Below are 12,506 nucleotides of genomic sequence, written 5' to 3' on the forward strand. Positions count from 1 at the left end.
CTAACATGACGTCATAGACCTCTAACATGACGCCATAGACCTCTAACATGACGTCATAGACCTCTAACATGACGCCATAGACCTCTAACATGACGTCATAGACCTCTAACATTACGTCATAGACCTCTAACAAGACGTCATAGACCTCTAACATGACGCCATAGACCTCTAACAAGACGTCATAGACCTCTAACATGACGCCATAGACCTCTAACATGACGTCATAGACCTCTAACATTACGTCATAGACCTTTAACATTACGTCATAGACCTCTAACACGACGTCATAGGCCTCTAACATTACGTCATACACCTCTAACATTACGCCAAAGACCTCTAACATTACGTCATACACCTCTAACAGGACGTCATAGACCTCTAACATTACGTCATAGACCTCTAACAAGACGTCATAGACCTCTAACATGACGCCATAGACCTCTAACATGACGTCATAGACCTTTAACATGACGTCATAGACCTCTAACATTACGTCATAGGCCTCTAACATTACGTCGTAGGCCTCTAACATGACATCATAGGCCTCTAACATGACGTCATAGAGCTCTAACATGACGTCATAGACCTCTGATATGACGTCATAGACCTCTAACATGACACCATAGACCTCTAACATGACGCCATAGACCTCTAACAAGACGTCATAGACCTCTAACATGACGCCATAGACCTCTAACAAGACGTCATAGACCTCTAACATGACGCCATAGACCTCTAACAAGACGTCATAGACCTCTAACATGACGCCATAGAACTCTAACACTACGTCATAGACCTCTAACATTACGCCATACACTTCTAACATGACGTCATAGACCTCTAACATCACGCCATAGACCTCTAATATGACGTCATAGACCTCTAACAACACCTCATAGACCTCTGACATTACGCCAAAGACCTCTAACATGACGTCATAGACCTCTGACATTACGTCATAGACCTCTAACAAGACGTCATAGACCTCTGACATGACGCCATAGACCTCTAACATGACGTCATAGACCTCTGACATGACGTTATAGACCTCTAACATGACGTCATAGACCTCTAACATGACGTCATAGACCTCTGACATGACGCCATAGACCTCTAACACTACGTCATAGACCTCTAACATTACGCCATACACCTCTAACATGACGTCATAGACCTCTAACATTACGCCATAGACCTCTAACATGACGTCATAGACCTCTAACAAGACCTCATAGACCTCTGACATTACGCCAAAGACCTCTAACATGACGTCATAGACCTCTGACATTACGTCATAGACCTCTAACAAGACTTCATAGACCTCTAACAATACGTCATACACCTCTAACATTACGCCATACACCTCTAACATGACGCCATAGACCTCTAACAAGACGTCATAGACCTCTAACAATACGTCATACACCTCTAACATTACGCCATACACCTCTAACACTACGTCATAGACCTCTAACATTACACATACACCTCTAACATTACGCCATACACCTATAACATTACGCATACACCTCTAACATTACGTCATAGACCTCTAATATTACTCCGTACACCTCTAAGATTACGTCATAGCCCTCTAACATGACGTCATAGACCTCTAACATGACATCATAGACCTCTAACATGACGTCATAGACCTCTAACATGACATCATAGACCTCTAACATTACGCCATAGACCTCTAACATGACGCCATAGACCTCTAACATGACGTCATAGACCTCTAACATGACATCATAGACCTCTAACATTACGCCATAGACCTCTAACATGACGTCATAGACCTCTAACATTACGCCATAGACCTCTAACATGACGTCATAGACCTCTAACATGACATCATAGACCTCTAACATGACGTCATAGACCTCTAACAAGACGTCATACACCTCTAACATGACGCCATAGACCTCTAACAAGACGTCGTAGACATCTAACATGACGCCATAGACCTCTAACAAGACGTCGTAGACATCTAACATGACGCCATAGACCTCTAACAAGACGTCGTAGACATCTAACATGACATCATAGACCTCTAACTTGACGTCATAGACCTCTAACATGACGCCATAGACCTCTAACATGACGTCATAGACCTCTAACATGACGCCATAGACCTCTAACATGACGTCATAGACCTTTAACATTACGTCATAGGCCTCTAACATTACGTCATAGGCCTCTAACATGACGTCATAGACCTCTAACAAGACGTGATACACCTCTAACACTACGTCATAGACCTCCAACATTACGCCATACACCTCTAACATTACATCATAGCCCTCTAACATGACGTCATAGACCTCTAACATGACGTCATAGACCTCTAACAAGACGTCATAGACCTTCACCTCTCTATAACAAATAAGATATCTACCATATTTTCCCTGTTTATGAACTCTTTTCTTATTTCATATAGTTAACATCCACATACTTAGTTATTTCTGCTTCTCTCCCTCTTCCTCAGCTTCTTCCTCAGACTCATGCTCACAGGCTCATTTTCCTCTCTTAGGTTCATTCACCCCTTTAACCCTGATTTGATGTATTACTACAGCATGAGCTATGTTCCCTCTGTGTGTTATATCTGTGAACCCTCTCAGGGAATTTCATGTGATCCATGGCTGTATGCCTTGTGCCCTGCAAGTGCAGCTATACATACATGATAGGGAGTGACATTGCTTTAGTTATATTACTCACCCGAGGTAAAGAAAGCATGAAATGATGGAGCAGCCTAATGGTTATGTTCTCTGTTCCCTTGAAGTAACTGACTTTATCCTTTGTGCATCTTCTTCAGTACGAAGAAGTGCTCCTTACTATTTTTATTCTTGTGTACATTATGTTTTAAATTCGTTTTTCATGCATACATTTGAAGCTAAAACATGCAATGCAGTTGTGATTCAGTAACATTTCTGACAGATATTTTAGTTTATTGCCCTTTGTGGCGGGCTCCTAGTGTGAGTCTTTTTGGTGATGGGTTAAATGTTTAAAACATCTGTTGCAGCGCCCTTTTGACAGCAACCTCAAGGTCGATGGAAATAGACTTGCTACATTCCTAAACTACGTAAGTACATGTGTGAGCGAGCGAGCAGTGTTTTCATCGTGTATTTTCACTCTTGAATTTTATCTTTGTAGAAAGATGAGCCTGATGCTTTCAAAAGATTAGGCACTGGAAATCGTGTGGCAACTTTTTTGAACTACGTAAGTATGTGCATCCAGTCGTCGTTGGTTAAAGGCTGGTCAGGGTGGTTGCCTAAAATTTACTCTCCGTCCGTCTTTTATTGTATGTTCATGGCAAATGCATAAGCTGTGGTTCAATTTTGGATTTGGGTTGATTGACTTCATAGAGGTTCACTAATTGGCCCGTAGAATTGTCGATGTAGGATTAGAGATAATACTATAAAAATAGTGCTAGATAAATATTCCATCAGCTGGATGGCTAAATAACCTTTTTTTTTTTAGATTTTTTCTGGCATAGACACCTTTATTAAGCAGTAGACAGACAGGAAATATGGGAGAGAGAGGGGGATGTGACATGCAGCAAAGGACCTCCGGCCGGAACCGAACCAGGGTCAGCTGCGCACGTGGCATGCGCTCCAACCACTCGACCACCTGCTCGCCGGCTAAATAACCTTACAGATAAAATAACATAGTATCAAGTTTTTCGGTCAATCAGTTCTAGTACATATTGTGGAGAGTTGTGTTGGTTATCCCCATTAACACGCTGATATTGGAGACACTTTCTATTTTAGTTTTGCTAACACCAGGCTGTAGGAAATAAATCTGTGTCCAAACAGAGTGAAATATTTAGCTTTTGAATGAGATATCTACTTGAATGTTTTTTCCATTGAAGCAGTGACCTTACTACATGATGTGTATGTGGCTTCAGTGCATTAGTGCTCTACACTCACTGGCCACTTATTAAGCTACACCTGAAGAAAGTAATGCCAGCTGACACAACAGCTCTGTCGTACATTTTGCCTTTAAAAATGTAATAGTTGGAGATAAACTGTTTGACCGACCACAGACCATTATCTGCCATTTTTAGGCATAAATATAAACACGCAAACGTTTCTGTATGCTGTCGATTAAAGGTCTTTGAATCAGCAAAATCTGAGACAGCAGGTCAGAGAGAAAATGCCAATCAGTGCATCTCTAGTAATAATGTGAACTGGTCTGCACTGGCGATCCCACTGACATACATGAGAAGGGCAGACTCTAAGAAACATCATTCAGTGTTATGCACCCCAGTTCAACACCACCCACCACGACATCAATAAAGAACAAGAAGTAAAATGAATATAATTCTTACAGCTTAAAACAAAGACAGACAAACCATAAGATTCATAAAACTACAATTCATGGCAGAACTGTAGTCTTGCATTGCTTGACATTATACAGGTTTCCCTAATAATCTGGCCAGTAAGTGTGTGTTTATCAGGAGGGGTAAAGCAGGACAGAATACAATGAAACCTCTAGGGGGAACATATGGCCAGGTAGCAGCAAATACTACAGAAATAAGCGCTAGCGGTTGATTGCATTTATAAAGTATAGTTGAGATAATTGTTAAAGGGATGGTTCAGGCTACTTAAAACATAAAGTACAATGAAAGTGCCTCACAAAACGACAGTCCAGCATATAATTTAGATGATCAGCCATCGCTTGAGATCAATAATCATGTAAGCCCCTCGTGTTACGGTACACTGCTGATCATCTCAGTCAGGTTAACTGGGAATTTGTGTGTGGAACAACCAATGGGTCGGTTAAAGGAAATACCAAATTCCCTTTATAATTGTTCTGACGGGCACTTCTTCACTCTTTCTTCTCCATGACTACGTTTACATGCACACTGATATTAGACTGTTATTCCAGATATGATGATAGTCAGATTTAGATGCAGGTCATGTAAACAGTATTTTACACATTGGGCCTGATTGTGAATGAAGCATTTTCTGATTAAGACAGGTGGGATTTACCGTCATGTGCATGTAAACATCGTCATTGTAGTACATATAGCAACTCTCTTACACTCCTGTCATGTGTGAATATGTGTAATTTGAAGTGACATAAAATACAAACTGTTAAAACGTTTAGTTTGTCAGTTGATTTGCATCCACTGATATCCACTGACGACTACACACATTTTCTAATTATTTTCATTATTATGACATTGATGACATTATAACATTCAGAGAAGGTCTCCAACCAGTTGTTGTCTCTTTTCAGATGAGCGATGTGGAGGCAGGAGGGGCCACGGTCTTCCCTGACTTTGGAGCAGCAATCTGGCCTCGAAAGGTGAAAGGAGTGTATGTGTATGTGTGTGTGTGTGTGTGTGTGTGTTCTACATCTTCTCCAGTAAAGCCACTCATTAAGAAACCCACCCTAGACTCAGCTGTCATCTGAAGCTACAGACCTGTATCTCTTATTTCATTCCTCTGTGAAACCCTGAAACAGGCCATAAACAACCAGCTGTCCTCATATCTTTCACAAAACGACCTCCTTGACCCAAATCAGTCAGGTTTCATTCACTCCACTGAGTCGGCCCTGTAACGCCCGCCAGTGTAATAATGTCAGCAAACGTAATAAACCTACAAACGTAATAAAAATCTGCAGCATTTAATGTAATAAACCCACAAATGTAATACATTTTCCACAAATGTAATAGCCGCTGCCTACTACAAATGTAACACACGATTTCCCACAAATGTAATAACTATTAGGCTATCAGGGATTTATTACGCTTGTGGGGACGTGAACATCTTTATTGTAATAACTTCACACAAATGTAATAATACAATGAATAATAGTCGTTGTGGTTGTTGCTTGTTTGTTTGCCTATACACCTACTAATACTACTGACCGTGGGTGCAAAATCCTGCTGTTTATCCACCGCTCTGCTATCAAACAAAGGACCCCCCCCCCCCCCTTTGATTTCGATTTTGAGGCTTTTGATTTCTCACTCTGTTTCAGCCATAAAACGCACACTACTTACAGACTATGGTTTCACTCACACAATTAAATATTGTCCAGACTGGACACACACAAACCATCACACATACAACAGCAAGTATAACGGTTCTGTGCTAGGCACTCTTTTTGTGGTTCTTGGTGCTTTAGCAATACTAGTGCAGTGCCCGTAGGAAGCATGTATTTCTATAGAAAAGTGGGAGGTTCAGTAGCTTTTTCATGGATGGCCAAATGAGGCTGTTTGAAGGTGGGACGTCAGGGATATAACTGGCTGTTTTTGACTACTTTTGATTATACCATTATATGTCACCTTAAAAACTATTTACCTTGTCTTACTTGGTGTAATTATTTTCAGCACAACCTCACATGTGTGACTGTACAGTTATTTTTTCATTTTAAGGTACTATATTAACACTATGGACCTAAAATCACAAAATAACACAAAATCAAGTTAAGTTAGTTTTTTACTGTGAAAACCACAAACAGTTTAATGAACCAACTGCATTAGTTATAATGCAAATATAAATCGTTGTTTACTGAACTGGTGCATAAGTTTTTGAAATTTACAAAGTTATGTGTTACTATTTACATTTAAATGCAGGCAATGCCTCAGGCTCCTCAGCTCATTCCTGCCTGCTCCACATTCAGCTTTCTCCTGATTGTTTTGCCTCACAACACGACTCCACTACTCACTAAACACACCACACCAAACACTACATAACACACTAACTATACACTCCAAACACGCTATATGTCACAAATCTCTCAACTCTCAATTTCGCTGTCTATACACCGACCGTCGTTGCCTGTCAATCATCCGCCTCCGTCCCTCCCACATCTTCCTGTTCCTCAACAACCAAATTTGCTGCTTGGACACTTTCGTGACAAAAGCCCGTTTTTTACGTTTCTTCCTGCACCAGACATAAAGCAAAGTGACGGCAATGTTCGCGAAAAAGCGTGGCGGACATTATTTACCCTAAGTCTGGTTTTGGACGTGCCGTTGAGTCCGGTCGATCGCCTCGATCGGGAGGTGGGCTGTGTAGCTAGCGGATAGCAGCTAGCTACACACGAACATCCACAGATCTGATTGCATTTTGTTGTCCGCGCGTCTCCGGATCTCCTCAGACCCGAACAGACTCGATCCGGACTCGTTTAGTCTCATTAATCCACAACAGTCAGTTTAGATGCACAGAACAGAACGGGACCGAACCGCCGGCAAAATCCCGGTCCAGCTCGCGCCGCTGCAGGTATAAATCTGCTTGTTTCTTAAGGTGGGGGGTGGCTGTGTGCTCTGCAGTGATTGGCTCTGGTGCACGCGTGACTGTGGTGGCTCCGGTGGACAATGCTCGTGGAATTTGTAAAGCATTTATGAAATAATTTATTAACGGTATCATTGCAGTCCAAACAAATGCGAAATAGCACACCCTTGAACCACGCAGCAGCCACGTGGAAACTCTCAGGTCAGTCTGATCCTGATCCGCAGAGATATTTGAGGAACACACACACACACACACAGACAGAGATTCCTTGTATTATAGATAGATTGTTGTTGTGGCATTTGTGCCAATAAAGCGAATTTGAATGGAATTTAATTAATAAATATTTAGATTCTTGCCTATAGACTGATAAGTGTTGTGTTTACAAATGAGCAATAAATCCAGATTTCTTCAGATTTTTATTGCCAATTGGAATTTAAATTTAAAGTGTTCTCCTCACGGAAATTATTTTTTCAAGCTAGCTATCTCCCTCTGTCAACCACAATCTTTCTCCTCTGTCAATAAAACTCTATTCAGCGCTGTCAATTAACAGGTGTTTGGAGGAAAACCCTCTGACCTAACTTCTAATTTTCTAAACTACAGCTTATCATTTGAATTTTGACTAGGGCCTATATATTAAAGCTATCACACAACATATATTTGCATATCTCTTGATTCTGGAATTTTTTATGAGGGAAAAGGACAACAAGAAAGGACAACAAGAAAGGGGCCTACTTTTTTGTGTGAAAAACTATATCAGTCACATTATTATTCAAAGAAAAGTATTTATAGGCTACACCTTGAAACATGTCTAGCACTAGAAGAGCCGGAATTCCAACACAACTAGAACGGCCGTAAACGATCATTTTAACCACTAGATTTTAAACTCTTTAATCTCTCATGTAAATACCTAATTGAGTGATGAAGGCATTCATTGTGTCGTGATATTTTTGGTCACACTCTCCGCAGATTACATACGCTCTCCTTGCACAATTACCACACACGGGCTTGTGGCATTCCATGTGTCTGACGTTTAGTTCCGTTTGCAGCTCTTTCGGACCAGCACAAATGTGCAGTAAAACCTGATTTCTTCAGATTGTTATTGTCAATGGGAATTTAAATTTAAATGTTAGGTGATGTTTTCTTCACGGTAATTATTTTTCAATTATAAGAGGGGGGGGTAGTCATTAGTACTCATTAGGTCTCCTGATAAATAGCAGCTACGATACTCAGATGAGGGCTTGAAAATTGTTTACATTGTTTCGTTTTGACTTTATAGCCGGTGACATGTTGTGGTTTCTCTCTTGTGACAAATGTACTTATTGGAAGTCGCTTTGAACAAAAGTGTCTCCTAAGTGCCCTCAGTGTAAATGTAAAGCATGGCACCTTCTGAATGAATGACGTCTTATTTCCAGTGACTCGTTATTCAGCCCCTTTACAAATGTTATCATATTTTTCTCACAATACTCGGGAACAATAATAATCTAATAATGCAATAATATGTCCTCAGATTCAGACTTGCAGGCTCGGCTTTTTAAGGTCGTCACATTTGACTCAGCTGCTTTGGCTGCAATACAGTCCCAATAGGCTTTTTATTCATGAGGCAAACAAAAACCTATTGTAGTTGTTAAGCAACCAAAGTCTGCTGGAGGAAAATATGGATCGAAATACTGCTGTAATAAATCACTGACAGCGGGAAGCCTCTTCTCCTCCAGTTTTTTTCCTTCCTGCATGTGTATCTCCACATTCCTTCTCTCTTGCACACTTGGATATTACCATAAGGTTTGTGTCATTTCTCCACAGGGGACGGCAGTGTTCTGGTACAATCTTTTCAAGAGTGGAGAGGGAGACTATAGGACCAGACATGCAGCCTGTCCTGTCTTAGTAGGAAGTAAATGGGGTGAGTCTAAATTTAGATTCATCACAATGAACTGTTCAAATTCAAATCAAACATGGAAATCTCTTCCATCAGAAATCTGTAGAAGAGATGTTTGTAATATCTGGTGTTCATGTGTGATTTTGCCCACTTCTCTTTTTATAGAACTGCTCCAGCAAGCCATTGCATCACATTTCTGACATCCATGGTGTAGTTGGTCATCTTGTTATCTTTGATGCGAAAAGGATATTTTAGTTAAAAAGTATACTCTGATCTTTGTGGTCATTAGAGTTGGTGCCATTATTAAAGTCAATCAATCCAACTGATCGTTGAGTGCACAGTGCTGCCTGACAGGCTGCAACATGTACATTTAGCACTCAAAGTTCACACAAAGAAACACATACCCAGGTGTTATGCATTTGTATGCTGGCTTGCTCATGCACAAAACACTCCTGTGGCCTATTTTGAAATGTGATCTGGAGAATCAGACCTGTGAGGCTGATAAAATGTTTTAAGGAAACAGACCTCTGCACAACAGCCAAGATGAGGTCCTGCAGATACTAGGTTAATGTTCGGGGCCATTTACAATACATTTGACCAGTCTTTGAGATGTAGTGAACAGAGAAGACGCTGGTATATTTAGTCATAATCCACTTAAACATATAATGTGATGTGACTGAAAACTGGTTTGATTTAGATACACAGGAAAGCATTTTTTTTATTTCCAGGAATACTCCTCTTTGGATGAACAGGCCAAGTCTGCCGCAAATAAATCTGCATCTCAGTCATGCCATCATTATTGGTAGGGTTTAGATTCGGGGCAGGGTGCTTTATATCAAGGGTTAGTTTACTCGGAAAAGATCTACGTTTCAGGTTCTGGTAGAAACTTAAATTAATACACAATACACTTAACCATAGAGGGGTAACGCTTTTAAATTATCGCAGCAACACAGATATGGCTACACCGACTCAGCAATTTTTTGCTCGATGACATTTAGTTTTGTTTCTTTCTGTTTTGTCAGTGTCAAACAAGTGGATTCATGAGCGAGGTCAAGAGTTCAGGAGACCCTGCGGCCTGACAGAAGTGGATTGAATTTTGACGCACACATATGGAACATGCTAAAACACTCGAACACACACGCACACACACACACACACACACACACAGTAGTGCCTTAATTCTGGAAATTATGCAACTCTCAGATACATTCTACACACTTATGCAAGTGTTTTTCCCCCTTCAGCTGGTCTACGTGATTAAGAAATGCTTTCGAGGAAATGGAGACCTGGTGTCGGGGATTTGGCTGGATAATCTCTTTTCTAACAACTCAGTTCCCTTTCCAAGTCCATCCCCACACCACCCCCACTTAAATTCAGCAAGTGAACTGAGTTAAATATGTACTGAAAACATGTACAGTACTGTATATAGACTTAACTCATGAACATTTAAATAAAACACCAAGCTGTTTCAATGCGATCTTGGTTTTCCAATTATGCCTGTTTTCATTCAGATCTTAATAAAAAATCCAAAGGTTTGAGCCCTCTGCCAAATATTTCTACCACCGATGCCAAAAAACTAAAACGTTCAGGTGAACAGTGTGTCCCCGACACTGTACCACTAATCTTTGTCTTCAAACAGTGAGCAGCAACTGTTTTCTTTCAAAGTAAAAGCAGTAGCATTAGTGGTAATACAGAGATGCCCTTATTAATTCAGCTAAAATCTTGTTTAAAATATCTAACAATACATAAAGTGTGACAAAAGCATAGCAAAAGGTGTCAGAACAGCTCCTTCAGATTTATTTATCGTTTAATGAGTGTGAAAAGGCAGCTTTTTGTGATGTCTCTTCACCTAACCCTCAACTTTGTACCACATTAATAAATCACAATCGGCATCAGAGTTGACAATTAATTGAACTACATGATGCTTCGACTCGTTACTTTCAAGTTGTTAAGCAAAGGGACTAAAATTAAAACTGAATTATTCATTTAATTTTTTTGGGGCATTTATCAGACTCTTCTCTCCAAAGTGACTTACGGTAATTCATACATACATTCATACACTGATGCTGGTGGCTGCCATGCAAGACCAGCACAGCAGGAGCAGTTTGGGGTTCAGTATCTTGCCCAAGGACACTTCAACATGCAAACCAGGGGACTCGAACCAGCACCATCTGATAGCAAGAAGCTGGCTCTACCCCTGAGCCACAGTTAATATTTGGCCACCAACTATTAAAAATGTCAGTTAACCAAACAAGTTGGATGCAAAGCAAAGAATAAGATGAATTTAAGATCCGGGCTAAAGAAAACAACAACAACAGCAAATCAAATAGAATATTTTGGGGGAATAATGGAATGAACGTTCCAAGTCACTGTCAGCCATTTTGACAAAAATGGCTTTACTGTATCTTCATGACTTTCCTAACAGCTTTATTTTGTGAATAAAATGGTGGTAGAATCCATTTCACTCTGTTTCATATCATTGGCACCCTAATTGTTTCTTTCCCCTTTGAACCTGACGGAGAAATACATTCCTCCAAAAATGTCCACATTTTATTTATATAGTGTTTAAATTATTACACTGTTGTTACGTTGTATGCTCTTTCCATAAGATGACAAACAAGCAAGTCAATAAACAGTGTCTTTTATTAAAATCTTTTGTCTTTGGCATCGTTTTTTGTTTTGCTCAACTGACTGATAAACTACACTTTCCTATAAATCTCACAGGAAAGTTAGTTATCAATCGTAACCTTGCACATCTGAGTGCAAATAGATTCTAAGTCTCAAATACTCAGAACAGTGGACAAACACTAAGATTCCCAAAACACAGCAGGTACTGTAATTTAAACAGAGGAAATGAAAAACTGACTCTGGATTGTTAATATGTTGTTAGTATGTGCTAGAGGAGAAAACCACAGACTGACCCAATACGACTCTATGTGACTCAGTGTGACCTCATAGGTTCAAGGATCCCACTAAGCATTTTGTTGTCGGGCAAATCTGGCAACATTGGTCATGGTTTACGATTGGACTTCAACTAACATGTCATTTTTCAAAAAGCTTCAGAATCATGGCCCAGTGTCTTGTAACAGGGTCTCTTGTTTCTGCTCTGTGTAACTTCAGTGAAGGTCGGACGCAGCGTCACATGCACGTTTACTTCAACATAAAAGTGTTCAACACACAACATTGTTGAGACATAATGAGCCTAGTTTGTTGTTAGCACCTAGTTAGACCTGGGATCTGCATGTTCCACAGTTGCGTTGCACTCAGGAACTGTGGGGGGTCATTTAACTCCGTGTTAAACACATTTGTGCCACCTTGCTAAAATCATAAACATAGTAGGGCTTCTACAGCCCAGAAGGACCGAGGTGTGGTGCTGGAAGCTTATC

The 12,506-nt window shown here is 40.3% G+C and overlaps 1 protein-coding gene across 4 annotated transcripts in view; it reads left to right on the forward strand.

Moving 5' to 3' along the window:
• The window catches only part of LOC115594660 (procollagen-proline, 2-oxoglutarate 4-dioxygenase (proline 4-hydroxylase), alpha polypeptide 2), a 39,849-nt gene extending 28,076 nt beyond the window's left edge, over positions 1–11,773 (forward strand). The window contains exons 12-16 of one of the 4 annotated variants that reach the window (XM_030438859.1): positions 3,026–3,085; positions 3,157–3,222; positions 5,248–5,316; positions 9,048–9,144; positions 9,286–10,133. In XM_030438859.1, the coding sequence (XP_030294719.1) occupies positions 3,026–3,085; positions 3,157–3,222; positions 5,248–5,316; positions 9,048–9,144; positions 9,286–9,320 (327 nt within the window). In that variant the 3' untranslated portion in view covers positions 9,321–10,133. The other 3 variants (XM_030438858.1, XM_030438861.1, XM_030438860.1) reach the window with 3 other exon arrangements.
• Positions 11,774–12,506: the final 733 nt, after the last annotated feature.

Source organism: Sparus aurata, chromosome 13 (assembly GCF_900880675.1).
Source record: "Sparus aurata chromosome 13, fSpaAur1.1, whole genome shotgun sequence".
Taxonomy (NCBI): domain Eukaryota; kingdom Metazoa; phylum Chordata; class Actinopteri; order Spariformes; family Sparidae; genus Sparus; species Sparus aurata.